This window comes from Molossus molossus, unplaced genomic scaffold, assembly GCF_014108415.1.
Source record: "Molossus molossus isolate mMolMol1 unplaced genomic scaffold, mMolMol1.p scaffold_m16_p_8, whole genome shotgun sequence".
In the NCBI taxonomy this organism is placed as follows: domain Eukaryota; kingdom Metazoa; phylum Chordata; class Mammalia; order Chiroptera; family Molossidae; genus Molossus; species Molossus molossus.
The window spans coordinates 72,866,696-72,893,854 of NW_023425402.1; the positions used below are offsets into that span (position 1 = coordinate 72,866,696).

The 27,159-nt window shown below is 38.0% G+C and overlaps 1 protein-coding gene across 2 annotated transcripts; it reads left to right on the forward strand.

Annotated features, from left to right (window-relative positions):
* The first annotated feature begins 83 nt into the window (after positions 1 to 83).
* On the forward strand, positions 84 to 20,677 carry RWDD1 (RWD domain containing 1). Of its 2 annotated transcripts, none has more exons than XM_036248688.1 (7): positions 84 to 359; positions 7,970 to 8,035; positions 10,589 to 10,719; positions 15,585 to 15,728; positions 17,218 to 17,350; positions 18,588 to 18,650; positions 20,385 to 20,677. In XM_036248688.1, exons 1-7 carry the CDS (start codon positions 287 to 289, stop codon positions 20,504 to 20,506), a joined length of 732 nt encoding a protein of 243 aa, XP_036104581.1. In that variant the 5' UTR covers positions 84 to 286; the 3' UTR covers positions 20,507 to 20,677. The 2 variants fall into 2 exon arrangements, with proteins under 2 accessions (XP_036104581.1, XP_036104582.1); XM_036248689.1 differs by lacking the exon at positions 84 to 359 and adding an exon at positions 1,444 to 1,666 and having other exon boundaries at positions 20,385 to 20,675.
* The last annotated feature ends 6,482 nt before the right edge of the window (positions 20,678 to 27,159 follow it).

The following is a 27,159-nucleotide window of genomic DNA, read 5'->3' on the forward strand; positions in this document are numbered from 1 at the left end:
AGCCTTCGCCGTCCCGGCAAATCCCGACAGGGCGTGGGGCGGGCGGCTCCTCGGTGCCCCGCTGGCCAGGCTCGGCCAGTCGAGCGCGGAGCTAAGGAGCAGGCGGAGGCCGGCGCGGGGCTGGTGCTCAGCAGGCCGGGCCTGGCTTTGGGCTCCGGGCCTCCCAGCCGGGGACTCTGCGCCTGCGCCCGCCCGGCCGCTGCCGCTTTCCCGGCGCGGCCGTGGTCCCGGCTGCAGCGCGCCGCCTGGGTGTCTGCGCGATCCATGGGCAGCAGCGAGGGCCACGATGACAGATTACGGCGAGGAGCAGCGCAACGAGCTGGAGGCTCTGGAGTCCATCTACCCCGACTCCTTTACAGGTGACTTCCGCGGCCGCGTGCTCGCAGCCGTCCGGAATGGGGTGGGATGGGCCGGAGCCGCCGCCGCCCTCGGCCTCCCGGGCCTCGATAGAGAAGGGGGCGGCGGGGCCCCTGGCCGCCCTCCCGCCTCTCCGCCCTCCAATCCTTCTCCCGAAGTGTTCAGGCACTTACGAGCACTCCACGGCTGTTGCTCCGCTTGTTCCCTGAAACCTGAAAGCCCCCGGAGAGTGTCAGGCCTGGAATTGAGGCACTTCGGTTTCGGTGTAACTTAGCAACCGGAGGTTGAGTGAAATAACCCGAACACACACTCCACGTGGGAGGCAGCTTTCCAGAGCCGCAAAGGTGTCCGCTTTCACGTTTTCACCTCGATTCGGGTAGACGCTCTTTTCCTACGATGGTGTTTTCAAGTTTATGGGATTCACAGCGGAGTTTACCCTGAATCAGTTTGAGAGGAGCCTTGTTCCTGAAGTTTGTCGTTTCCCTTTTCTTTCTCTTAAAAAAATGTTCTGGCATTCTGTAGAGTGCCCAATGAATGATGTGGCCCAAAGTTCAGTTCCAGTGTAGAGGCACAGGTTGTCAGACAGGAAGGAGTAGTAGACATCATCCAGCCTGGACCTCTCTTGCAGCAAGCAAGGTACTGGAGGCTCGGGAAAGGTAGGGGGCTTGCTTTGGGTCGGCCAGCAAGTTAGTGGCAGGACTGGTACTAAGAGTTAGCGAGGTCTGGAACTCCTTTCCTGAACCTTCACCTTCAGGCATGTGGGATGTGGGATCTAGCTCCAGCTGGGATGAGGAGGCGCAGATTATTTGGCAGGTTGGGCTAATGTAAATTTTGAGAAAATCGTTACTAAAGGAAGACAATTTTTCTGCATTAAGCAGTGCTTCAGATTAATACTAAAATGCAGCAAGATAGCCGAATCTCCCACATTACACTCAGCTTTTGAGAAACGATCAAATAAAGTCAATAAGAGCAAGTAGAGCCTAGATTTGTGGGATTTCTGTTCCCCATACCTTCCTTTGAGTGTTGTCCTTCATTGATGGTCAGAATTCAGAGTGTAAGGTATATTATTTCAACTCATAAACTCCAAGCCCTCTCCGTTTCATTGTTGAGTGTAGTTTTCCTAGCTCCACCTTTGACCACTGCTTGCAATGGTAGCAAATTTTGTTCTGCTTTGCCAACAGGCAGATGTCTCTCAGCTACCCCTGTATAGCTCCAGTCCTGTTCATGTTCTCTCTCACCAGCAGTACAGCTGTGCTGTGAGGATGTTAAGGGGATGAGTGAAGAGGGGTTTGAGAGTGTCATTAACTGGGTGAGTGTGTATGGAGTCTGGCTCCCTTCTCTATCCTTGCTTATATGTCAATGTGTAAATAAAATAGCATATAGGGTCAGTTGTTAGATATATTCTTAATTGTGACATATGGTCATTCCTAGTACACTGGAAATGTAAAAGGCATGAACACTGTGTAGACAGAGTTAAGAAAGCAAAGATGTGCTATTCTTTTCATTTCTTTGGACATAAGGTATCCCTCATTAAGTACTGTGTATATAAACATGTATAAAAGTGATACATTTTTAACTCTACAACAATCTGGTGGTTCTTTTGTACTGTGCTAGGCCCTGATATAGTTCAGTGTATGCAGTTCTTTTCAAAGGCACAAGTGCTTGAGGATTCTGAGTCAGGTAATAAAAGACAATTTATGAATATTTGACGCATGCAAGTATTCTGCAGTATCAGCTGAGCCCATCAGTCTCTAATTCCTATCAGCATTCCTACAAGCTTTGCAATAAATAAATTGAGATGTCTTGATTTACAGTTTTTCAAGAACTCTGTCTTACTCATTAATCATGTTCTTTATGAACTCTCAGGGAAAAAGCAGAGGACTTTGGAATAAAAATGTTTCCATGTTTAAACTTTTGAAATCTTCAGGATTTGCAGGGTTTACTGTTTTGCAGCCTTCTTTTGTGCTCTTGATTTTATGCTTTCTTATTTTTGTACCAGGTTTAAGAAAGAGGTTGCTTGTGTCAGTTTGCCAAGGAACAAAAATTGGTAGTTTTCTAACTATATTTTAAATCACACTTAATATTAGATTTTTAATATTAGATTTGGTAAATGCTAAATGCTGTTGATGAAGGAAGTTGATATACTTTATTTTTTGATAGATGGCTGAGTGCTTGACAGAAACGCCTTGTTAAGCACATCATGACCCCCTTGTGGATACTGAAGAGCATAGTTCGGCCAGCCCGTAGTCCTAGCCATATAGACGTAGCTTAACCTCAGAATTGGTTGCTTAACTATCCACAAAGAACTTCTGGCCCAGTGTTGCATTGTTGTGAATTATAACAAACCATAATATGGTTTCTTCTTTTTGCATATTCTTTAGCTTGACTGCACATTGATCCAATCCTTCTAACAACTAGTCTTCCAAAATGTTCTCTCCTAAATTACACATTCTCCTTCACTAGTGCTTCACTTGACATGGGCCTGCTAAGGTAGTAGAATTTGGTTATTTCCATTTCTGTGTCAAAATCTCTGGCTATGAGGAGTTTTGTTGGAACAAATTGGTTGACTTTAGGCTAACAAAAAATCAAGTTCCCTTCATTTTATTTGGTCTTACAGAGAGGGGTACATAATCCTGTATTTGCTGTGTCAGTATTTCAAAGTAGCAACCATGAGCCTTTAACATTTGTAATGGCATCTTAGAGCTGGGGCAGAAGTCATTTTGTAAAAACAGTTTTTCTAAGATAGACACTTCCTAAGAAGAAAATGGACTATTTACTATTTTAATATGGGCTGTCTGTTCTTTGTTAAACCTCATGTCATTTGTGTGCCCCTTTAGTGTACCTTTCAGCTACTCTACTTCCATGATCTCTGTTCTTGAAAAAATCCTTAATTCTGTCCATCTGCCCCTATATCACTTAATACTTCTACCCCTCCACTGCTTCATTCCACTATGCCCAACAACCTTATTCTTTTCTTCAAAAGTATTTGATTCACTTACAATGGTGGAAGTCTGGTATCTTTTGGAAGGCTAATCTTTCCTCTACTTACCCCAACAGTAATGCATTGGAACTGGGATTATTCCTTCATCAGAACATAGGAATCATTCATCTTTGCAAGTCCAATTAAGTAACTTTCCCATCCCTATTTTAGTCACCTCCAAGTTTGGAATATTATTCTTTTCTGTGGTTTTTAAAATACATTTCAAAAAGTTAGGTTCAGTTAGTTGTAACAGAAAACCTCAAATATCAGTGGTTTTTTTAAAGGTAAAAGTTTACGGCTCTTGCACATAAAAGATAGTTGTGTAGCTCTCCAAAAATTCCTCAGAGACCCCAGCTTCTTAGTTCTGTCACCCGAAGATGTAGTCTCACCGTCATGGTCAATATGGCAGCATTCTTTCTCCAGACAGTAGGATAATTAAAGAAAAAAAGTAAAAGACAGCAGTTTCTTAAGGAAATTTCCTCGAAAATTTCAAAGGAATTGTTTGTTTCCATCTCATTAGGGTGGAACTCAGTCATTTGTGAGACCTAACTGCAAGGGAGGCTGAGAAATGTAGTTTTTATTCTGGGTGGTCAGTGTGCTCAGTTAAAAATAGTATGATTGGCCTTGGGCCAGGTAGCTCAGTTGGTTAAAGTGTTTTCCCTATGTCTGAAGGTTGTGGGTTTAATCCCCAGTCAGGGCACATACAAGAGTCATTGCATAAATTAAGTGGCACAACAAATTGATGTCTCTCTCTCTCTCTCTCTCTCTCTCTCTCTCTCTACCTCTCTCCCTCACTCTCCCTTTTCCCCCCTCCCTCCCTCCCCCCCTTCCTCTCTCTAAAAGCAATAAATAAATAAATACATTTATTTTTAAAATGATATGACTGGAAGAAGGGGAGAGTAGAATTTGGGGGATATTAGCAGTGTTCTCCAGAACCCTTTTTTGTTGTTTCTGGTCACAACCTTTTCTCTGTAATAGCTGCTTGGTGTAGTGGGTATTATTAGTTCTGTATCCTTAGACAAATCATATAACCTCTCTAGTCCTCAGTTTCCATATCTGTTTAATGAAGAATAATGTAAATGGAAATACTTTATAACTGTTAAACAAATAGAAGATACTCTTTACTGGAAAATATACCATATTAGGTTTCTGATTCTTTTGATATGGCTTCATAATTTCTTGTCTTTATCAACAAAAGTTTTGATTTCCATTTTCTTCAGTTGATGGGAGCATAGCCACACCTTGGAAATGCCATCTTCAAAACTGGCCTCTGAAATTCCTCTTTCTATCCATAAACTTTGTAGCTCTACAGTTCTTTCATTCCCATACTTTTACTGAACATGTCTTTCATCATCATTTCTTATGGATTAATGGTTTATCAACTTCTTTCTTGTTCATCTTGCCTCCTTATTCTGTCTGGTTCGAAAGGTCAGGGTAAAGCTGGAGCATAGGGAGAAGTGGGGGGTCTGAGTTGTTTTGGAGAACTGAGGGGTGATGTGGAGTTAATGAATGACACTTGGGGAAGAAGCACAGCATGTGCAGATGCATGACTCTGAGGGAGCGAAATGTGTCCAGTGGGTAAGTGGCATGGTATTGCTGAAACATAAAGTGAGAAGTGGGGGCTGTGGGAAATGAGACCTGACAAGTAAGCAGGGCCCAGACCACAAAGGGCTTTGCTAGGAATTTAGATGTGATCTTATAGGCCAAGGGTTCGTTGCCCATTTTCTCCCCACATAGCTGCACAGACACATACACATTGTAGACACACTGGAGGCGCACATTATAGACACTGCCATGACCTGGATCTCGATAATTGGTGTGGTTCACAAATAAAATAGTCTTTTCTTGAGTTTGTTTTTACCTCTCATGGCTGCTGCTTTTCTTTTTATCTCTGGGACTTTTTCCTCCTCTTACATTTTTTTCCAAATTTAGGATTCCTTACAAAGTTGGCATTGGTCCTTATTTCTCTCTGTTTTCTCTCTAATGATCTCATTTAGTCTAAATGACTTTAGTAATCACCTCTCTATGGACAGTCCCAAATTGAATTCAAGTCCAACCCTTTTTAGCTTCGTTTGCTCATTTCTGATTGCATACTCAACTTCCAATGAGACTACCCCGTATCCTTCAAATATATCATTTTATTTTTCTTTTGTATTTCTTATTTTTGTTAGTGGCTCTACCATACTCTGCCTGCAAATTCAAAATGTCATTCATCACTGTGTTCCCTGTATTCCCATTGGTGCCAGCCTAGTTCAGAACCTCATTATCTCTGCTGGGACAATTTCAGTAGCTATCCAGTTTCATCCTACCTCTAGTCTCGTTTCTCTCCTTTCATTCTGTGCACTGTTGCTAGATTTATCTTCCTTTGCTTAGAAATAGAATTCTCACCATATTACTGCAGCTAAAAAGAAAAACCCAAAACAACAACAAGAAAACCCAAAACTTATCACTGGCCACAACTAAACTTCCAACTATTTTCAACTAGTTTTTCTCATTCACCTCACTTACCATACTTCCATCAATGGAATAATTTCTTATTCCCTTTTTATTCATTAAGCTTCCACCATTATACCCTTTTCTGCTGTGTTACTTTCCTACATTCCTTTTCTCCATCTCTACTTACCAATGTGCCTTAATGCAGCCCAGCTCAAATGGTATCCCTGGAATTTCTCAGCTGGAAAAAACTTTTTTTTTTATGAAACTATAGGTTTCAGTTCTGCCAGTTACTACCTGTATAGCATTGTGAAAGCTCTTTTTATCTGTTTCCACACCTGTAAAATTGGGATAATACTATATTTAACTGATTCTAAGATATATTTTGACATTTTAGCATCTCTGAAATAATGAATTTATCTTAGTCAATTATATATCATATTTTAATTGTGGCTCTTTTTTTTTCTTAGAGGTATATAAGGTAGGGTGCATTTCATACTTGGCCTTTTAAGCTTTGTGAAATAGGGTAACAGTGTAAAGTCATGGTCTTGGTGTGAGATTTAACAGATCTTTATGTAAATGAGTAACACAGCACAGGCACAAAGTAATGCTCAATAAACGTTAGCTGTTGTTATTGGCTATAGGCGATCCCTAACTTACCACCTGATGAAGCCCTAGAAAATAGTAGAAAGTCAGAATGTCATTGGGTTAAACTCTTATTTCTGTAGTTGCAATATTTACATTTCATAACATGTAAATGCTAAAGTTGCTCATGAAAAGAAATAGGAATGAAGTATATCAAATATATTTTACACATATTTGTTTTTTTTATAAAAGATAGAGCCAGTCATAAAAATTTTATTGTAATTTCCTTTCAGGGACTTTTTCAGCATCAGCTGGCCTACCTGAGGCCTATTAAAATATGAGTCCAGTTAGTCTTTTATGTTTCTGACAAACATCTTTCAAGTAATCATAGATGTTCATCATTTTTTTTAAGTACTTTTAAACTTCAATTACAATGCAGGCATATGTCTTCAAACTTTTATTGATAATGAATATTTATGAAGGACTCAGAAGTTCCGGAGCAGGAAAAGCTGAGTTTCCGTAGTGATTTCTTCAGAGATCTCCAGGCTCTTTTATTTCAGAAAGAGGCTGCTGGCCTGATACAATCCTTGACAGGGGCCAGTGCTTTCCAGGCCTGGAGTGAGGCGCAGGCTTTTCCCGTGGACTCAGCAGCTATCATGGGTGGCTTACACTTACCTTGTTTATTCTTCTGATGGTACTGAATGCAAGTTTTATTTGTTTTTGTCTTTCTTATTTCATTAAATCAGCTCTTTGAGCCAAATGTATTGAGTGTCTAGATGGTACCACTGATCTAGGAGATAGAGTTTTTATAGTATTCTTATGGGGGAATAAATAATAAACAGATATATAATATCAGATAGACATCAGGGTAAAAGTGGTATATAAAGCTTTCTTATTTGTTTAAATGTTGATTTATGTGTCTTGTCATTTTTTAAATTTTTAAAAATTGAATATATTGGGATGACATTGGTAAATAAAATTATATAGGTTTCAGGTGACTTGTCTTGCTTATTAACAAATTAATTGTAAGCAATTTGATATTTGGTTTTATGGCCAATTTTATTCCATGAAAGATTGTAGAGGCTCAGTAATTTGTAAGAAGAATAAAGTTAGGTTCTAGAGATGCTGTGGGAGAGCGAGCCACAAGATAAAAACTCTAACAAATTAATAGTTATTGTTTGTCATGGAGATTCTGAATAGTTTTTTAGAACAGATGAGTGTAAAAATTAGTGATAATACTGAATATTTATCAGTGGGTAGTTTCTAATGAAAAACATCAAGCGTTTTTGTCATTCATTTGGGAATTTTTTTAGAATGTAATTTTCCATATATAGGTGGAAATTTTGAATGAAAGGTAAATTACTTAATTATTTTAATTGATTTGATAAAACTCCAGAAAGGTATCTACTATAGGTATTTCTTTCCAGGTTAAAGACAACCCAGATTGAAATAGAAAATTGATGGATGTGTTTTATCATTTGAATATTCTTTTTAGTCTGTATTTGCGGAAATGGAAATTCAGGTCTAGGGGTCAGTTTCATGGACTGGGTAGTGATATTTGGCTAATGAGGAAAGCAACTTAATAACTTAACCCTCTTGTATATTTTCTTGCAGTATTATCAGAAAATCCTCCCAGCTTCACCATTACTGTGACATCTGATGCTGGAGAGAATGATGAAAGTAAGTCTAATAAAAAATATTTGTGGTTTCTTTAAGCCTGTCTCTCAAGAATTTTACTCATTCTACAGCCATTCTGTGTTGGGCATTGCAGGTGTATAGGTGCTAAGGTGCTGTTAAGAATCTAGTGTGAGTGTTTTGTGTTTCTAGTTGGTATATGATGCAAACATGACTTCTAGAGAAATAAAAAGTCAGTGAGATATATTAATGCACAATAAGCTTAGTTTTTAAAAGCGAAACAGAGAATTAACAATACAGCAGATAGAGAAAAGGCAAGAGATTTTTTTGGCCAAAACAAGACTTTGTATGCATACATATTGCAGTGGTTGTGTGGTATTTCATTTAGTGACTATTATTTTTCCATGATCCTTTTTCATCTTTGGACTGTTATTTAAATAAATAAATAAATAAATAAATAAATAAAATCAGGTAAAGCCACTATTATACAACTATAAATAAGATATACAAATTGAAATAAGGCTGTTATAAAACTAATAAATTAAAATTAAATTAATTAATTTAAACTTGGCTGGCCCTGGCTGGTTTGGCTCAGCAGTTGGAGCGTCAGCCTGCGGACCAGAGAGTCCCGGGTTCGGTTCCTGCTAAGGGCACATACCAAAAATAAATAAATAAATAAATAAATAATAAACTTGGCTGATGTTAGGGGAGAGGGGAATATCTGAAGTTCATTTCTACCTTTAGTCAAGTTCAGTTAATATTGTAATATGAGTCCTGACCAGATGCTCAGTTGGTTAGAGTATCGTCCTGAAACGTTAAGGTTGCAGGTTTGATTTGTGATCAGGGCACATAAAAGAAGCAACCAATGAATGCGTAAATAAATTGAACAACAAACTGATGTCTGTCTCTCTCACTTTCTCTTTCTCTCCTCCTGTCTCCATCTCCCTTCCTCCCTTCCTCTCTCCCTAACTTCCTCTCTCTTGCTCTAAAAATCAGTAAGAACTGATATGTAATTTGATAAAAATGTAATGTAAGTTGATGTTAACCCCAAGGATATCTTTTCCTCTTAAAGGGGTCAACGAAAATTTAGCCATGTAACACCAATTTTAGTGTTACTACTTAATAACTCTAAATCTGTTTTATATAATTGAAAATGAGGTTAGCATAGAGATAATACTGAAATCTGAATTAAAAGGATGTTGGATACATTATTTACATATAGTATATTTATATATATAGGTAATATGTTTATATGTATAAAATCTGAAATATAATATGAACCATTTTTATGTGTTGCTTAAAACATAAATATACATCCCTGGCTGGTTTGACTCAGCAGTTAGAGCGTCGGCCTGTGGTCCAGAGTAGACCCGGGTTCGGTTCCCGCCAAGGGCACGTAGCTTGGTTGCAGTTTGTCCCCGGCCCCAGTTGGGCTGTGCGGGTGGCAGTCACTCGATGTGTCCCTTTCACATCGATGTTTCTCTCTCTCTCTCTCCCCCCTATTCTATCTGAACAAAATATCAAAAAATGTCCTCGGGTGAGGATAGAAAAAACAAAACAAAACATAAATATACACATAGAAAGGTACTTTAAAGTATCCTTTTAAAAATATTTTTATGATACTTTAAATATACCAAAATGGTAACAGTGATCTTTTACTGATCATGGGATTGTTATTGATTTTATTTTTACCTTAGTGTATTCCTAAATTTTTTATAATGAATGTTTATTACATCACATAGTAGAATCAATAACTGTTTTTAAAAAACGTTTTTAACAATAAAATTAGAAAGGTTAATAAAAAAGAATGAAAAATGTGAAAACATTGTTTAAGTTTGTTATATCCATTGATTCATAACATTCTTTCTTGACATCATACACAAAAATTAAACCAAAGTAAACAAATTAAAACAAACCTAAAATTTTAAGGTTTTTATTCCCTCCCATGGAGAGTAATTTCGATTTGAGCTAAAATCATCACAATCAGGTTTTGATAATTAAAAAGTGAGTCACAAGAAAGGAAAACTCTAGACAAAGGATTATTGTGGTTAATAAGATTTGATAGAAAATATTTAGTAATATCTGTTTAGTTGCAAATTGCTTGATGGAACCGAGAATTCACCAGGCTGAGCTACAAAGAGATAAATACCTTGCACTGATGTGCCTGTAAAAATCTCACTCCTATACAAGTGAGATCTGTGAGTTGGCACAGGCCAAAGGAGTGAGTAAGAAAAATAGATGAGTCAGATGAAGTTTCTCATACGACCTCTCAGACTGTCTACTCCAAAACGTGTCATCTAGCAACCCTTAGCAATCCCCTGCTGGCACTGTGCTAAAGCCACATTTTTCTGTACTGGAAACTGAGCCTAAAACACTTTTTTATGTGTTATTTTTCGTGCCTTTTGTTCATCTTAAGGAGGGTTTTCAGAAGAGTGTAACTCTTGCTTTTCTTTAATCTTGTTTTTCTTTGCAGGAAAATCTGTTGTGATGCTTTTCACTGACGCATTGTAAATTAATTACTGATTCAACAAAGATGTTGACTTCTCTTTACTTTACATTTTAATGTATTCATAGCAAACTCTTATCTTATGTCTTTAGCTGTCCAGACTACCCTCAAGTTTACATATAGTGAGAAGTACCCAGATGAAGCCCCCCTTTATGAAATATTCTCCCAGGAAAATCTAGAAGATAATGATGTCTCAAACATTTTAAAATTATTAGCATTACAGGTAAGGAATAACAGGTTTTGTAATGGTGCTATTTGTTTATTTTTTACCTTAACTATTATGCATCAATTGCAAGAGTAAAAAAAAAAAAGCAAAATTCATTATATACATGTTTGTTTCTCACTCTTATCTTTAAACTTTGGGTAAGAGAATTTGTCCATGTACCCCTGTTTGAGTCAGCCCCATGACTTTTAGGTATAAAAGTCTGATAGGGCCTGACCGGTGTGGCTCAGTGGTTGAGTGTTGACCCATGCACCAAGAGGTCATCAGTTTGATTCCCGGTCAGGGCACATGCCCAGGTTGTGGGCCAAATCCCCAGTGTGGGGCATGTAGGAGGTGGCCAGTCCATGTTCTCTCTCATCGATGTTTCTTTCTCTCCCTCTACCTTCCTCTCTCTCTAAAATCACTAAAGAAAAAAAAATTAAAAATAAATAGTCTGATAGATATTAAACACAGCTTCAATTGGGTTCTCAGAATATCCTGTCCCATGTGCAGTTACAAATTCCAACTGAAAAGAATTGAAATTTCCAACCCCTCTGACCTGTTGCAGTAATAGTTGCCTACAATCTGGGAAGAGGACTGGTGATTTATTATTATTTTTCTTACGTCTCCTTCTCCCTGTGCTTACAAACAGCAACAAGGGTTTGACTCCTCTAAGTGGGTAGGTTATGTGGAAGAAACAATGAGTGTTGGAAAGTTGTTATTTGGCTAGTTCTGTGGTGGGATGGGCTATCTACACTCTGAGCTTGGCAGGTATTTAAAGCTATCTCTTGACTAGGTAGAGTTTTCATGTGTTCTTCAGAGTAGGGAGTAGGGAGGACAAGCAAAATCTTTACCATCGTAAAATCAGAAGTCCTAGTTTTGTTTGTTCTAAGAAGAATTTACAGAAAACATGTCTCCACCTTAAACCTGACTTGTATATTTCAAGGACTGTTGGTCTTCTTAATGCTGATATTTTAAAAATATCTGGAGCTGTTAGTGAATGAAGAATGAAAGAAGATATAGCAAACATGAATTTATGCTGATCCTGAGCCCTGTTCTCTCTGTTACCCAGTATGAAATTAAACTGATTCTAGTACCATTTGGCATAACATGCTTCATTTTAAAACATGGCACAGAACCTGCGATAGTGTACTATAGTCAGTCAGTCATGTATTAATGTAAGTTATTTGATCTAAGTGATTTATTTTCTTACATTTTATATTTTATTCATACTCAACTCCTTCCTTTAAAAAAATAGTTTTAATTTCTTTTTAATACTGAGATCAGATGTATTGAGGGAATATTTATACTTTTTCTTTAAAAACAATTGTATTAATGTATAATTATCAAAATAATAAATTCATATAACAAAATACTCAAGAACATACATTAAAATATGAAAAAGAAAATATAAATTATTGTTACTCTCACCAGCCAGGTATAACTGCCTATTAACATTTTGGTGTGATATATAGTCCAGATTTCTTTTTATGCTTATATTCGTAATCTCCCTCCTACCCCAAGTTAGATCATTTTATTTTATTTATTTATTATTATTTTTATTTTTATACTCACCCGGGACATTTTTCCAATTTTTGTTTAGATAGAGTGGGAGGGAAAGAGAGGAAGAGAGAGAGAAACATCGACGTGAAAGGGACACATCGAGTGGCTGCCTCCCACACGACCCAACCAGGGCCAGGTACAAACTGCAACCGCAGTACATGCCCTTAGCGGGAACCGAACCCGGGTCTCTGTGGACCGCAGGCCGATGCTCTAACCGCTGAGCAAAACCGGCCAGGGCAAGTTAGATCATTTTATACATAATGTTTTATAACATCCTTTTTTTTTCACATTACAATATATATGGCATCAGTCCATTTTAGTAAGCATTCATATGAATCATTACTTTTGATAACAGCATAGAATTTCACTGTATGTGTAATTATACATCTTTTTTTAAACAACTTAAAATTCTTATTTTCACCTGCTTTAATATATAAATCTTTACATATTTTTATATGTCACTATTTGCAAATCCTTAGAGCAGGGTCTTTGAAGCCATAGAACCTGGCACATAGTAGACACTCAAATAAATATATATATTTAAATGAAAGAATGAATTATTGATGAGTATACTAGTCCAATATTTTTTCTAGAAGTAAGGTTTCTGGATTAAAGGGTATGAGTACTTAATTTTATACACACTACCAAGTTGACTGTCAAAATTGTTGTGCCAAGTTATGATCTCACTATAGCCATTGAAGGTGTCTGCTGACATTTACTAACCTAGAAATTTTTTATTTAGAAAAAGACAAATGATGACAAGATAAAAAATATATAAAATCATAATTTGAAATTCTTTAATAACTAGTGATGTGCAAGTCTTTTCATATGACTTCTAATTGTCAAATTCCATATGAATGATTCTTTTTGTTTTTCTTTTCTGTTGGAATACTTAACTTTTTAAAAAGAGATCCTATCAGGATTTGTTTTTGAAATGTACCTAGCGTTAAGTGAAATGTCTGAGGCAGACACTATCAACACCTCTGCCCCTCAGAGATTTTATGTGACGAGCAGTACGGACTGGCAAACCAGTTATGATTCTGTGTGAAAAATGCTCGCATGAGCGAGGCCCAGGAGTGAATGAGTGGACATAGCTTTGAGGCGCTGCGGAAGCTTCCGAGAGGAAGCTGAGACCTGAAGAAGAGTTTGCCAGGCAATAGAGGGAGTAGGAGAGTTTCAGTGTACAGGAGCGAGCTTAAGGGGCATGGAAGTGAGAGAAAGGAAAGAGATCATATTATTTCCTTCCAGAACTCTCAGTCATACTAAATTACTTGAGCTTAGACTTTGAAGTTTGTGGTTATATGTATGATTTAAAGAGGTTAATTCCTAGAGGGTCTTCTAAACTGTTTAAAAAGTATGTATGCCCTTGCTTTTTTTTAAATCCTCACCCAAGGATATTTTTACATTTATCTTCACACAGAGTAGGAGGGAGAGAGAGAGAGAGAAACATCGATGTGAAAGAGACACATTGACTTGTTGCCACCTGCACGACCGCAACCGGGGCCGAGGACGAACTGCAGCCAAAGTACATGCCCTTGGCGGAATCAAACCCAAGACTCTTTGGTCCACAGGCTGACACACTAACTGCTGAGCCAAACCGTCCAGGGCACCCTTGCTATTGATTGGTTTGGTTTGAGAAGTTTTTAAGCTAGAGACTGACTAAATCAGTTGTTGTGTGTATTAAATGGTCAGAGAAGTTAATGTCAGGTTTTAAGAAAACCATTTAGGAATTTCTTGTGGTATTCCAAGCTAAAGATGATGGTGTCTGATGATAGTGTTGATAGAGAACAGTAGGCAAATTTAAATGGTATATACGAATAAGTAAGAGATGGTGATAGAGCTTAGGATGGGATGGGAATATTCAGGTTGGGAAGATAGTGTGATTCTCTGAGATGGAGAACTTAGAAATAGGTTTTGTGGAGAAGATGATGGTTTCAGTGTTGAGATGCCTGTGGGACATCCAAGTCACTGTCCAGTGGTCAGTTTTCATATGGGTTTGGCACTCAGAAGAGAGCTTTATATGCAGGAGTGGGGACTGTCCGGCCTGCAGGCCGTGCAAGGCCCTCGAAATCAATATCAACTAACATCACACACCTCACCAAAGAGAAGCAGTTCCAGCCATCACATTAGGGGTGAGTTAATTAAATGTTTGACCAAATATAGAAGGCTAATTATTTTTTTTTCTTTATTGGTTTTAGAGAGAGAGGAAGGGAGAGGGAGAGAGAAATAGAAACAGCAATGAGAGAGAACATCGATTGGCTGCCCCCTGATTGCCCCCCCACTGGGGATTTGGCCCACATCCTGGGCATGTGCCCTGATGGGGAATCGAATCGGCGACCTCTTGATGCATGGGTCAACACTCAACCGCTGAGCCACCCCGACTGAGCTAGCAGGCTAATTTTTAAGTTGATAATTTTGTATGGCCTGTGAAGGATGTTATAAATATCCAAATGGCCCTTGGCAGAAAAAAGGATCCCCACCCCTGGTTTAGAGTCAAGTTAAGGATGTTCAGCATGGAAACACATAGAGAAGCTTTGTTGCAGAGGATTATAGGAGCTCCTAGTGTTGATGGAGGGCCCAGATGATGAAACACCTATTGAAATGTTTCTGAGGCCAGTCCTGTCAAAGGAGTGCTTGGAAATCCCTTCAACTTCCAGGACGGAGATTCTGGCTTGTAAATTGAGGGGTTTTATTTATTTTTTGTATTGTTTATCTATAGGAATAAGAGGTTTCCTATCTTATTTTTGTGGATAAATAAGATATCATGTTTTATTTTATTCTGCCTTCAAATGACCAACTTCCAAGTAGCTTTTGAATTATAGCCCTTTCATGAGTCTGAGATGCTTTTATATTTGGTTCTGAACCATTTGAAAAAAGAAAAGGTAGATAAAGATGAATCACAGAACTACCTGCAAGCTTTATTATAGAATTATGTTAGAAAATCGCTCTGGCCTCAAAGTTCAGTTCATTGTCACAGCTCTTAAAATATTGAGAACTGATGCTACTAGCTACTGTAGGAAAGGCTTTCTGAAGCCTGCCTACATTTATGTTTATTTAACAGAATTTACTGAAATGTCTGTTTTAGGTTGGATATAGCAGATTACATGACTTTAAATTTAAAATCAATCTATCTCTCTATTTGTCTATATCTATCTGTCTATTTTTTATATTCAGTGCGTAAGTCATTTATCCAAGTGTCTGAACTGATGTGTAACTGAATTAGTAATCATATTATGAATGTATGGAATTTAGTTATTATGCTGAAAAGCTTTCTTATTGGTTAGTTGGTTTTTGGTTGCTTTTTTGTTGTTGTTGTTACATAGGCAGAAGAAAACCTTGGTATGGTGATGATCTTTACTTTAGTGACAGCCGTGCAAGAAAAACTAAATGAAATAGTGGATCAAATAAAAACTAGAAGAGAAGAAGAAAAGAAACAGAAAGAAAAAGAAGCAGAAGAAGCCGAAAAGGTATACTAAAAGCCATGTTTTCTTTCACTATTCTCTAAATCTGTTGCTGTTTTTGAGTTGTTTGGGGTTTTTGTCTTTGTGGAAATCTGAGTAATGATTAATAGTCAGTAAAGTTTAGTAAAGCTCATGAAGGTAATATAAAAAAATATAAATTATTTCACTTACGGTATAGAGTTTAGAATTAATAATGCCTCCACCAGAGTGATTTAAATGCGATCATGCACTGCTTAACATGGATATACATTTTGAGAAATGCACTGTTAGGTGATTTCTTCATTGTGCAAACATCATAGGGTGCAGTTACACAAACCTAGATGGCATAGCTGACTATACACCTAGGCCATATGGTACAGCCTATTGCTCCTAGGCTACAAGCCTGTACAGCATGTCACTGGACTGAATACTGTAGGCAGTTAAAACATAATTTCTATATATAATTGGTAAGAATTTGTGTATCTAAACCTAGAAAAGGCAAAAATGTGGTGTAAAGTTAAAGAATGGTATACCAGTAGAGGGCACTCATCATTAATGGAGCTTGCAGGACTAGAAGTTGCTCTGGGTGAGTCCTTGAGTGAGTGGCAAGTGAATGTAAAGACCTAGGACATTACCGTGCACTACTGCAGACTTTATAAACACTGCACATGTAGGCTACACTAAATTTATAAAACAGCAGAAGATTAAGTCAAGCACAAGAAAATGATGCAATCAAGAGACTTGGTAAACACAAGATGTATGAGGCTGCCGCTGGCATAACATGGCATACTGTTTACAGCAAACTTTTTATACAAGTAGAGTACGTTCTAAAATACCGATAAAAGGTATAGTATAGTAAATACATAAACCAGTAGCAGTTATTTATTATAATTTTCAAGTAGTGTATACTGTATATAATTGTATGTGCTGTATTTTTATACAACTAATAGCACAGTAAGGTTGTTTACATCAGCATCTCCACAAACACGTAATGAATGCATTGCCCTATGACATTTGGACAGCTTCAGTGTCACTAGGTGAGAGGAATTTTTCTACTCCATTATCTTACAGGACCACTGTCATATAGGTGGTCCATCATTGACTGAATCATCATTATGCAGCACATGACTGTGTTTACTAAAATAAAGAAAACCTCAAACTTTGAAATGAAATAAAAGGGTAAGCTATGATGCTAGTGTTCTAAATTAATGTGTATTCAAAACATTACTGCTGGCTGCAACAACTTTCTTCTGAACAGTGAACATTGCATATAATCTTTATTTATTAATTTTTTTGTAATAAAAATTATAAATGGACTTTTTCAGAATAAATCACCAAAACCAACGAGAGTAGCCAGTGCAGGCAGATATCAGATTAAATACTCCAAAACTTGAAACTGTTTTTCTTTGTTTATCCTATAAGTGGCTATATTCATTTGTATAAAAGATCATTAGGTCTTATTTTTTAAACTGTTGTCTCACTTATCTGGTGACATCTCTTTTTTTTATTTTATAAGCAATTATTTCATGGCACTCCTGTTACAATTGAGAATTTCTTAAGTTGGAAAGCCAAGTTTGATGCAGAACTTTTGGAAATTAAAAAGAAACGAATGAAAGAAGAAGAACAAGCAGGAAAAAATAAATTAAGTGGTATGACTTGCCCTTATTTCTGTTCCCCCCATACATTTCTATATTACTTCTGATATAGCAAAAGGGTCATTTGGACAGATTTCTGTATGAAATTTTATTTTTATCCTCACCTGAGGATATGTTTACTGGTTTTAGAGATGAAGGGAGAGAGAGTGAGAAACATTGATATAAGAGAGAAACATTGATCGGTTGCCTCTTGCAGGCATCCAAACTGGGAATTGAACCCACGACCTAGGTGTGTGCCCTGACTGGGAACTGAACCCAAAACCTTTCGGTGGGCTGGATGACACTCCAATCAACTGAGCCACCTGACCAGGGCTATAAGAAAATATACCTAGGCATCTAGGGAACAAAAAGAAAAAGCATTCTCTCTACATGATAATATATCTTCACACATAATTATAATTAATATTTATGGATTATCTTTGATCTAAATATTATAGTGGATAGATCTTGAGATATGGCTACTGTGACTTTCAGAATTATAAGCCTTAGAAGTGATAGTCAAACCCATTTGTTTTTCTAGGACTCTGAGGGAGACAAGGTTGTTCGTTGTTTCATTTTAATGCAAATACATTTTATATGCCTCTTAGCTAAATACATAATTTATTGAAATTCACAGAAAAACAGATTTTCAGACTTTTTTCCTTGGGTTTTTACACTTTTTTTTTTTTTTAATCCTCACACGAGGACATTTTCCCATTTTTTTGTTCAGGTAGAGTGGGAGGGAGAGAGAGGAACAGAGAGAGAGAGAGAGAAACATCGACGTGAAAGGGACACATCGAGTGGCTGCCACCCGCACGACCGACCAGGGCCGGGGAAAAACTGCAACCGAGGTACATGCCCTTAGCGGGAACCGAACCCGGGTCTCTCAGGACCGCAGGTTGACGCTCTAACCGCTGAGCCAAACAGGCCAGGGCGGGTTATTACACTTTTTAAAGGGTTACAGAAGATGGAGGAAAATTATGCCATTCAGATTATTTTTTAAAACTTATCTTTATTGTTGAATGTATTACAGATGTCCCTTCTTTTTTCCCCCATTGACCCCCTCCTCCCCAATACTGCCCCCCTCCTGCCTTCCTCACACTATTGTTGGTGTCCATTGGTTATGTATATATGCATAGAAGTTCTTTGGTCTGTCTCTTCCCACCTCCCCCCTTTCTCTTTGAGGTTCCTAGTCTAACAACCAATTTGTACTTCTTATGCCATTCAAATTAAATCTGTTTATTTCTTTTAGGGAAACAGCTATTTGAAACAGATCATAATCTTGACACATCTGATATCCGGTTCTTGGAGGATGGTAAGATAATGTTAGAATTCCACATGTACATATTTTACTGTTTTTAATATTAAACTATGAAAATCAGAGTGAAAACATAAATCTTTCCTCCCAAGGGTGTAAAGAAATACATTTTGAAGAATAAATTCTAATATTTGATAAATTTATACATTAAGCTATAGAAATATATTCTTTAAAGTTTTCTGATAACTTAAGCAAAATCAAAGATAGCAATAGATAAACAATTATGATATATTAGCCTCTAACTTATAAAACAGGTCACTATGACTTAGGTGACTTGTTTTCCTCAAATTTCTAGCATCATAAATGTATGGAAACTGTATTCCATGGTCTGTCATAGAGCTTTATAAACACCTCAGATCTGGAACTCCTCTTGCCCTCTAACCAAAAATCTTGTATTTCATACCATCTTACCGTCAGAGCATCTAGTTCCTTACGCTTTCCTTCTCTTTTTTATCCTAATTCTTACTCTCTTTCAGTCTTCTGTCTGTCCATTATCCGTTCATTTACAAGTATTTGTTGTACCCCAGCTGTGAGCCAAGTGCCATCCTGGCTGCTGAGGATACAGCTGAAAACAGCATAGAAAAATTCCTTGCCTTCATGGAGCTTATGGCCTACGCATGCTTCTTGAACTGTGCTCCATATTTCCACACCTCTGATTGCACCTTAGATGGAGTTCTGCGCTTTGTTAACCTTCTGTCATGCCCATCTTGCCAGCTGGCATCTGGCCTTTTAACCTTGTTCCTGGATTATCTGCAGAGGCTAAGAGGGAATGCTGATGCGGCTCACTGTTAAGCCATGCTTCTCAGTCTGAGCTCTGTGCCCTTCCTGACATTTTCACATTTTAAAATATATTTTATTATATTCTTGCTTCAAGATTTTTATAGTCTCAAAACAAACAACCAGCGAGGATGTCCTCATCTGTCCCTTTCTCACTTTAAGGACTCATTTTACCTTCTATTTTGTTGAGAAATTATAGATCCGAAAAGCTTTGTCTCTTTCTCCTTTGCACTTTAGAAGTTTTATTGTTTGACTGTCTCCATTCATTCTTAACTTCTCTGTCTAATGGATCAAATATCTCCTCATATCCAATAACTTACCAAAGATTGTTTATTCTGCCACTAAAATGTCTTCTCGGTTCTTTCCTCCTGATACTGAAAGTTTTATCATTTTTCACCTGGACTTTTGTGGTAGCTTCTTAAATTATTTCCCTGTATCAGCCTCTTCCTCATTCTGGCGACCTACCTGTCGTATTGCCACCACTTCTGAGGCAGCATTTCTAAAACAGCACGGCACTTTTCTCCTTAAAGCCCTTTGGTTCTCTGCTGCTTCGAGGTGAAGGCTGACCTAGCAATCCTTCAGTTTGTCTCTCTTTATCTATGTTTTCTCCACATATTTTTTTCCTCAAGAATCTTAGGTTCTAGATAGACGTACTCAGTGTCTTAGTTTTTCTCTCTGCCTTTACATATACTTCTGCCTAGAATTGCTTCATTCTGGCCTCTTTTCTTCTTGGTGAATTCAGATTTATCATGAAGATATTTCAGAGGTTGTCTACTTTGAAACTGTCACTACCTCTGTCAGACAGAGTCTCTGCTGACCATTATAGACCATGGTTGGTATGATTTGCAGAAGCGGTTTAAGATTTCATTACCTCCCACGCAAGTGGAGAAGTTTCTGTTTGTGTCTTTTATTCCCAGATATAAGACCGAAAGTGAAATCTTTTGTCTTTTGCAGCTGGAAACAATGTGGAGGTAGATGAGTCTTTGTTCCAGGAAATGGATGACTTGGAGCTGGAAGATGAGGAGGATGATCCAGACTACAATCCTGCTGACCCAGAGAGTGACTTGACCGATTGACGGACCATCCCCGTCTGCAGAGAGGCTTGACTGCCACAGCATCTGTGGCTATGCTGAGAGGGTGTTGATTTTTTTCTTTTTTTTTTTCTAAGAAGAAATAATTTTCAGGAGAATATTCTTCTGAAAGCTTTCATCAATGAACTTAATAAATTGACCTTAAAATTTCAAATATAAAATGTTTAATTTCTCTTATTGGTGGGAAGAAGTTCACATATTTAACACCATGTACTGTTAGAGAGAGATCTGCCCATAACTTCAGACTTGATGGTAGCCTGCTGCTGTGCTCACATGTGGGTTTATATACAAGGAATTGGAATAACTTCAATGTTCTGTGCTAACGACGGTGGATTTTGGATTCTGAGTTGTCATTCGTATATATTATTAGAAGACTGAGGTGAATAGAGCATTAAACCTTCAGAATTTTAGCCTTTGGACATAATAAATTTAAGTCTTAACAAAACCAGAAGCCCAAACTATGCTCAGGAATAAAATGGACTTTGGTCCTATAGTAATATCTGAATCAGAACCATCTGTGGAGTTATTAAAAGTGTGTACTTCTAGGCCCTTCTCAGTTTAGGTTAATAAACCCTGAACCTGAATCTTAAAACAGTGGAATCTCATGCCACGTGGTGGTGATGCACGCTCCTGATGAAGAACCTCTGTCCTACAGTTGTGAAGTCCGTATGTTGGGTGCTCCTCTGTGTTTCTGATTAACCAGTCTGAAGGGATCTGAATTCTTGGGGTTGTACACTGTCTACAAGTGAACCACACTCCACATCCATGCACATGTGAGACCTTTGTAATAATTTGGAATGATAGAGATTCCAGGTAGGAGAGTCAGGCTTCATGCAAGTTACTCAGTCCCTGCAGGTTTGGAGGGTTGAATCTCCACAATGAGAAATCACGTGTGCACCTTGGTTGCAGTTTGTCCCCAGCCCTGGTCGGTTGTGCAGGAGGCAGCCACTCGATGTGTCCCTTTCACGTCGATGTTTCTCTCTCTCTCTCTCCCTCTCTCTCCCTCCCACTCTATCTGTACAAAAATTGGAAAAATGTCCTCGGGTGAGGATAAAAAAAATTAAAAAAAGAGAAATCACGTGTGCTACTGCATATACCTGCCTCCATTCAAAAGTACATATACCACATACCCACAGGCACAGCAATATCAATCCCATGTCTATATTTGGAGTCAAATCTTATTAAAATAAAATAATTTAAGACAAAGCCATCATTGAGGCATTGAATATTTGCACCAACATTGCCCCAACCAATACAAGAATGGTAGTCATGACTTTAGCATTTCTATGCAGAGAGAAGTCCAAAAGTGTATGTTATCTGAGATTTTGCTAGGAGAAATCCTTTTTGAAGCCAATCAACAGATGTGTAAGAATCTAAAAGTATTCAATTAAGCTTAAGAAAAGGAATGAGGTCAATGAAGACTTGACTTTGAAGTGCCAAAAATGATTCCACCTCCCCCTCACCCATGATTTTTTAAAGTCTTAAGTTTTATATGTTTTCTACAGGTATTGAAGTGGATTGCCACCTTTGTCATTTCAGAATGTCATTTTCAGAATTAGGCAGAACCTAAAGGATATGGAAATGAAGACAAGCTGATTAGTTCTTATGATACAAGTATTTTCATCCAGAGTAAATATTAATTTTACTGTTGGCTTGGTTTTCTGCAAATTAACCAAAGACTGGTTCTCAAACTGGAGTGTACATTTAACCCAAGGTAAGCAAGTGCCTCATTCCCCTTAGCCTAGTCCCTGGTCATTCAAAAAACCAAGGTTCCCTGGCCTCCATCCCCAAGATCATTAGTTAGAAAGGCCTGGAAGTGGAACCATGTACAACTCAGGTAAGAGTGTCTTCTTTGCGTAAATGAAAGTGCTCAGTGGACGAGCAAAATGAAGCCATATTATTGCCAACCCCAAGCAGACAGTTAAGCTAAAGCAATAAGGACCTGAAAATACTGGAGTGTGAACTATTGCCACATAACCCAAGATGTTAAAAAATAGGTTATTGGAAGAATTAACATCATTAAAATCTCCATATAACCCAAAGCAATCCATAGATTCAATGCAATCCCCATCAAAAAACCAACGACATATTTCACAGAACTAGAACAAATACTTCAAAAGTTCATATGGAATCAAAAAAGACCCCAAATAGCCACAGCAATCTTGAAAAAGAAGGACAAAGTAGGTGGGATCACAATACCAGATATCAGGTTTTACTACAAAGCTACTGTAATCAAAACAGCCTGGTACTGGCACAAGAACAGGCATATAGACAAGTGGAACAGAACAGAGAACCCAGAAATGGACCCAAGACATTATGCTCAATTAATATTTGACACAGGAGGCAAGAGCATACAATGTAAAGACAGCCTCTTTAATAAATGGTGTTGGGAAAATTGGACAGCTACATGCAAAAAAAATAAAACTAGACCATCAACTTACACCATACACAAGAATAAACTCAAAATGGATAAAAGACTTAAATGTGACCAGTGAATCCATAAAAATTCTAGAAGAAAATATAGGATACAAAATTTCAGACGTCATACACAGCAGAATTTTCACTGATACATCACCTAAGGCAACAGAAACAAAGGAAAAAACACATGGGACTACATCAAACTAAAAAGCTTCTGCACAGCAAAAGAAACAACCATCAAAATGGAAAGGCAACCCACTGTATGGGAGAGCATAATTGCCAATGATACATCAGGTAAGGGGTTAATTTCCAATATATATAGAGTGCTCATACAGCTCAACAAAAGGAAGACAAAGAACCCAATTAAAAAATGGGTAGAGGAGCTGAATAGAAACCTCTCCAAACAGGACATACAAATGTCCAAGAGACATATGAAGAAAAGCTCAACATCACTAATCATCAGAGAGATGCAGATTAAAACAACAATGAGGTATCACCTCACACCTGTCAGAATGGCCGCCATCTACAAATCATCAAATAACAAGTGTTGGCCAGGGTGTGGAGAAAAGGGGACTCTAATACACTGCTGGTGGGAATGCAGACTGGTGCAGCCACTATGGAAAACAATATGGTGTTACCTCAAAAAATTAAAAATTGATCTTCCATTTGACCCAGTGATCCTAGTTCTAGGCATATACCCTAAGAAGCCTGAAACACCAATCAAAAAGAATATATGTACCCCCATGTTTGTAGCAGCACTATTTACAACAACTAAGATCTGGAAACAGCCCAAATGTCCATCAGTAGACAAATGGATAAAAAAGCAGTGGTACATATACACAATGGAGTACTATGCAGCTATAAGAAAGATCTCATCCTTTGAGATGACATGGAGGGACCTGGAAAGTATTATCCTAAGTGAAACAAGCCAAGCAGAAAAATACAAATACCACATAATCTCACTTATTTGTGGAATATAATGAACATAACAGTCTGAGGAATAGGGTAGACACAGAGACGTGGAAGTAGGGTACAGAGTGACAACCCTCAGAAGTGGGGGTGGTGGTGGGAGGGAAGAGATAAACCACAGAACTTATATGCATGTATGCATAACCAATGGACGTGGGCAACAAAGCCAGGGATGGGGTGGGGGGGATGGGGAGGAGGGTGTCAATGGGGTAAAAAAGGAGAAACGTGTAACAAAAATAAGATTATTGGTTTTGATCATACCAATCCACACATGTCTAAATGGGATATAATTATTAAAATAACTTATACTCCAAATTTATGGTATTTTTAATAGATCAATTCTTATGCAACATAGACTATTTTGAAAATATGCATCAGAATATTTTTCACTTATACTTTTTTTTTAAAAACTTCCTTATATTAATTTGGATGTATCTTCTAACATCTAAATTTTGTTTTTAAAATATCAGATCCATCTCTAGGTAAAGATGCTTGGGACAGCACAATCTGTTACTAAAGATGTTTGTTTTAAAAGGTAAATATTGATGCTAAGGCCTTTGAAAATGATATTGAAGGAGTGTGTGTGTTAGGCACACTCTCGAAAGTATGCATTTGATGTCTCTTTCCTCGCTATTATCAACTAGTCTTATGAGATTCTATTTGAGACAGGAACTATCTCTGTGCACATGTATTTTCACATGGGAGGTTGAGATTTCTGTTTCTGATAATAGAGCTCAACTGATGATGAACCACCTCATGTTGCTCCTGCCCCAGGGAGCCTGAGCATAAGGGGAAAAGTAAAGATTTAATATTTGATACTTAATGCTTTAGTTCACTACTAAAATTTAGCACATTATTTAGTATAAAAATACAGATGATGCTGGTCCAAAAGGGTGAGACTTGGAATAATAGGCTCTTCTCCTAACTGTAGGAGCTAGAAAAACATTCACTTAATCTCTGAGCCTCAATTTCTTAATGTGGGGACGATAATACTTCTTAATATGCAAAATTTATTTTAAAAAGGAAAATTAATCAACATGTTCAAAATTGGTCAGTTACCAGCAACGTTCTTCACAGGGTTTTGTCTACAAATCTCTCACACCTTTCCAACTTCACCATATTCCACCTTTTTTACTCAATCAAATTATGGTAAAGAAGTATACTGCTATGGACTAATGTTTGTGTCCCCCTGAAATCCATATGTGGAAATCCTAACTCCCAAGGTAGTGATATTGGGCAGTGGGGACTTTGGGAGCTGATGAGTAAGATGAGCGCCTTTATCAAAGCGGCCCTTGCGATCTCACTTGTCCCTTCAGCACTCACTTGTCCCTTCTGCCTGGTGAGGTTACAGTGAGAAGACAGTCAAGTTTCTCATCAGATATGAATCACCTGGTATCATAATGTTGGAATTCCCAGCCTTAAGAACTATGAAAAATAAATGTCCGTTTATAAGCTTCCCAATCCATGGTATTTTGTTATTGCAGCCTGAATAGACTAAGACAAATACTCTGTCTTCTTTCTGCCATTATTTCATAAAGTCTAATTCAGGGAAAAACAAAAGATTGCTTAGCTGTGCAGGTAGCACTTCCTTCCGCCACAATTGCACAAATGTTGCCCTGCGTCCGCTTCTGTAAGCAGCAAAACTGCTTTAATTAGAGCAGTTCTGAAGGGCGTCTCCGCTCGTTGGCTCCCTGTTTGATCAGCTGGGTTCCTGTAGTAACTGCTTTGCAGTCCAGCTTTCCCCTCTGTCCATTCATGCTTCTTTCACTCCATCACAGGTGTTGTTCCTGAGAGCACTTTCTGTGCCTGCATACAACTCTGCCTGTTTCCTGGGAGAACCTTACCTAAAGTCTCTCACAAAATGACTTAAATTAAAGCACCATGATGACCCCATGGCCGAACAGCAATGGCGCAGAACCCGCTGAGGGCAGAGTTTGGTGGGATAGCTCTTGACTAGAGCCCTTGGCAACTCACAGACTCCAAGTGTTGCTAGGGAAGTGGTTTGGGGTGGGGGTTGGAAATGTGTGGGAGCATATTTGGTTGTCATAATATATCAGGGTGGGTAGAAGCCAGAGATACCAGGCATTTTCTGGTGTGAGGATAGTTCCACGTCAAAAACTGTTCTGAATCTTGCATACATTTCCAATGTTTCTCTGGACATTCATGACTGTGAAAAATTATAACTTCTTTAGTAAACAGAGAATTGAGGAAAAATAGAGGAAGAAAAAAAAAAAAGATCGGAGTGTGTGTGATAAGGTTTAAGACTGTTCTTCTAGAATATAAGGAAGTTCCATTAAGCTCCTGTAACAGGTGAAGTGCTAGGAGAACCTGAGAAGAAGAGACCTGGCGCAGGGATAAGGAAACTGCTCAGCAGGAAGAACTTGGGACATTAGGGAAAGCAAGGTCCACATCACCAGTAGTTGTCAATCTCATGCAACAGACACTTGTGCTGAATGTTCAGGTGGAATGAGAGGTGTCTTAGTGGAGGTCACTAAAGCTCAAGAAAACAGAACATCGGCCAGACTAGAAGAGCCTCCCTCCACCAATATGGACGCTAAGCTTCCCTGTCTCATGCCCTTATGGGAAGGAGAAAGTGGAGGAAGATCTGTTTAGAGGGACAAAACAGCCCTGAGAGGAAGTTTCGATGATCATTAAATTTACTCAAGTCACAGTTTAATACTGAAAGGGATATGTAATCTTTAAGCTTAATTTTTTTTATAGTAGGAAGGAGAATTTGAGAATAAGATGAGATTGGTTATAGAAAATAGTAAATAATCTTTTTTCCCCACAAACTGCTGAGCCATAGAGTGTAACCCTTTTACTGGATTGTAGGAGAATTAAGACAATATAATTAAAATCTTGGCTTGAATTTTGAATCAGTGCTAGGAGGCAGCTTCTAGGGAGCTAATCCTTTAGCTAATGGATAAGCATAGAGAATACTCTATGAAAGATACCTGTGAATATGGAAATCATGTAGGTCCTGCAGTTATACTTCAGGAATATTGATAGTTATATCAAAAAGATAGTGTTGGAACAATCAAGATGAGTTTCTTTTCTTTTTATCATTTCATATTTTTTGTGATGGAAAAAAAGAGCACATTCCCAAGCTTGTGTTGTGGTTGTGAATGGGAGAAATGAAATTGATGTGAATTTTATTCTGAATTACCATATGATACAAATGCATTTTTTTTGTTTTATAAGAATTTTATTTTTGTTCATAGAGTTAGTCCCTTTTGCTAAAGATGGTGTAT

What these genes read in the sequence shown, in the direction of transcription:
- RWDD1 (XM_036248688.1), top strand. Translation starts at nt 287, where the DNA reads ATGACAGATTACGGCGAGGAGCAGCGCAACGAGCTGGAGGCTCTGGAG. An exon ending in TAAAATTATTAGCATTACAG is followed by an intron (nt 10,720 to 15,584) that starts GTAAGGAATAAC and finishes GTTGTTACATAG; the next exon opens with GCAGAAGAAAACCTTGGTAT. An exon ending in AGGAAAAAATAAATTAAGTG is followed by an intron (nt 17,351 to 18,587) that starts GTATGACTTGCC and finishes TATTTCTTTTAG; the next exon opens with GGAAACAGCTATTTGAAACA.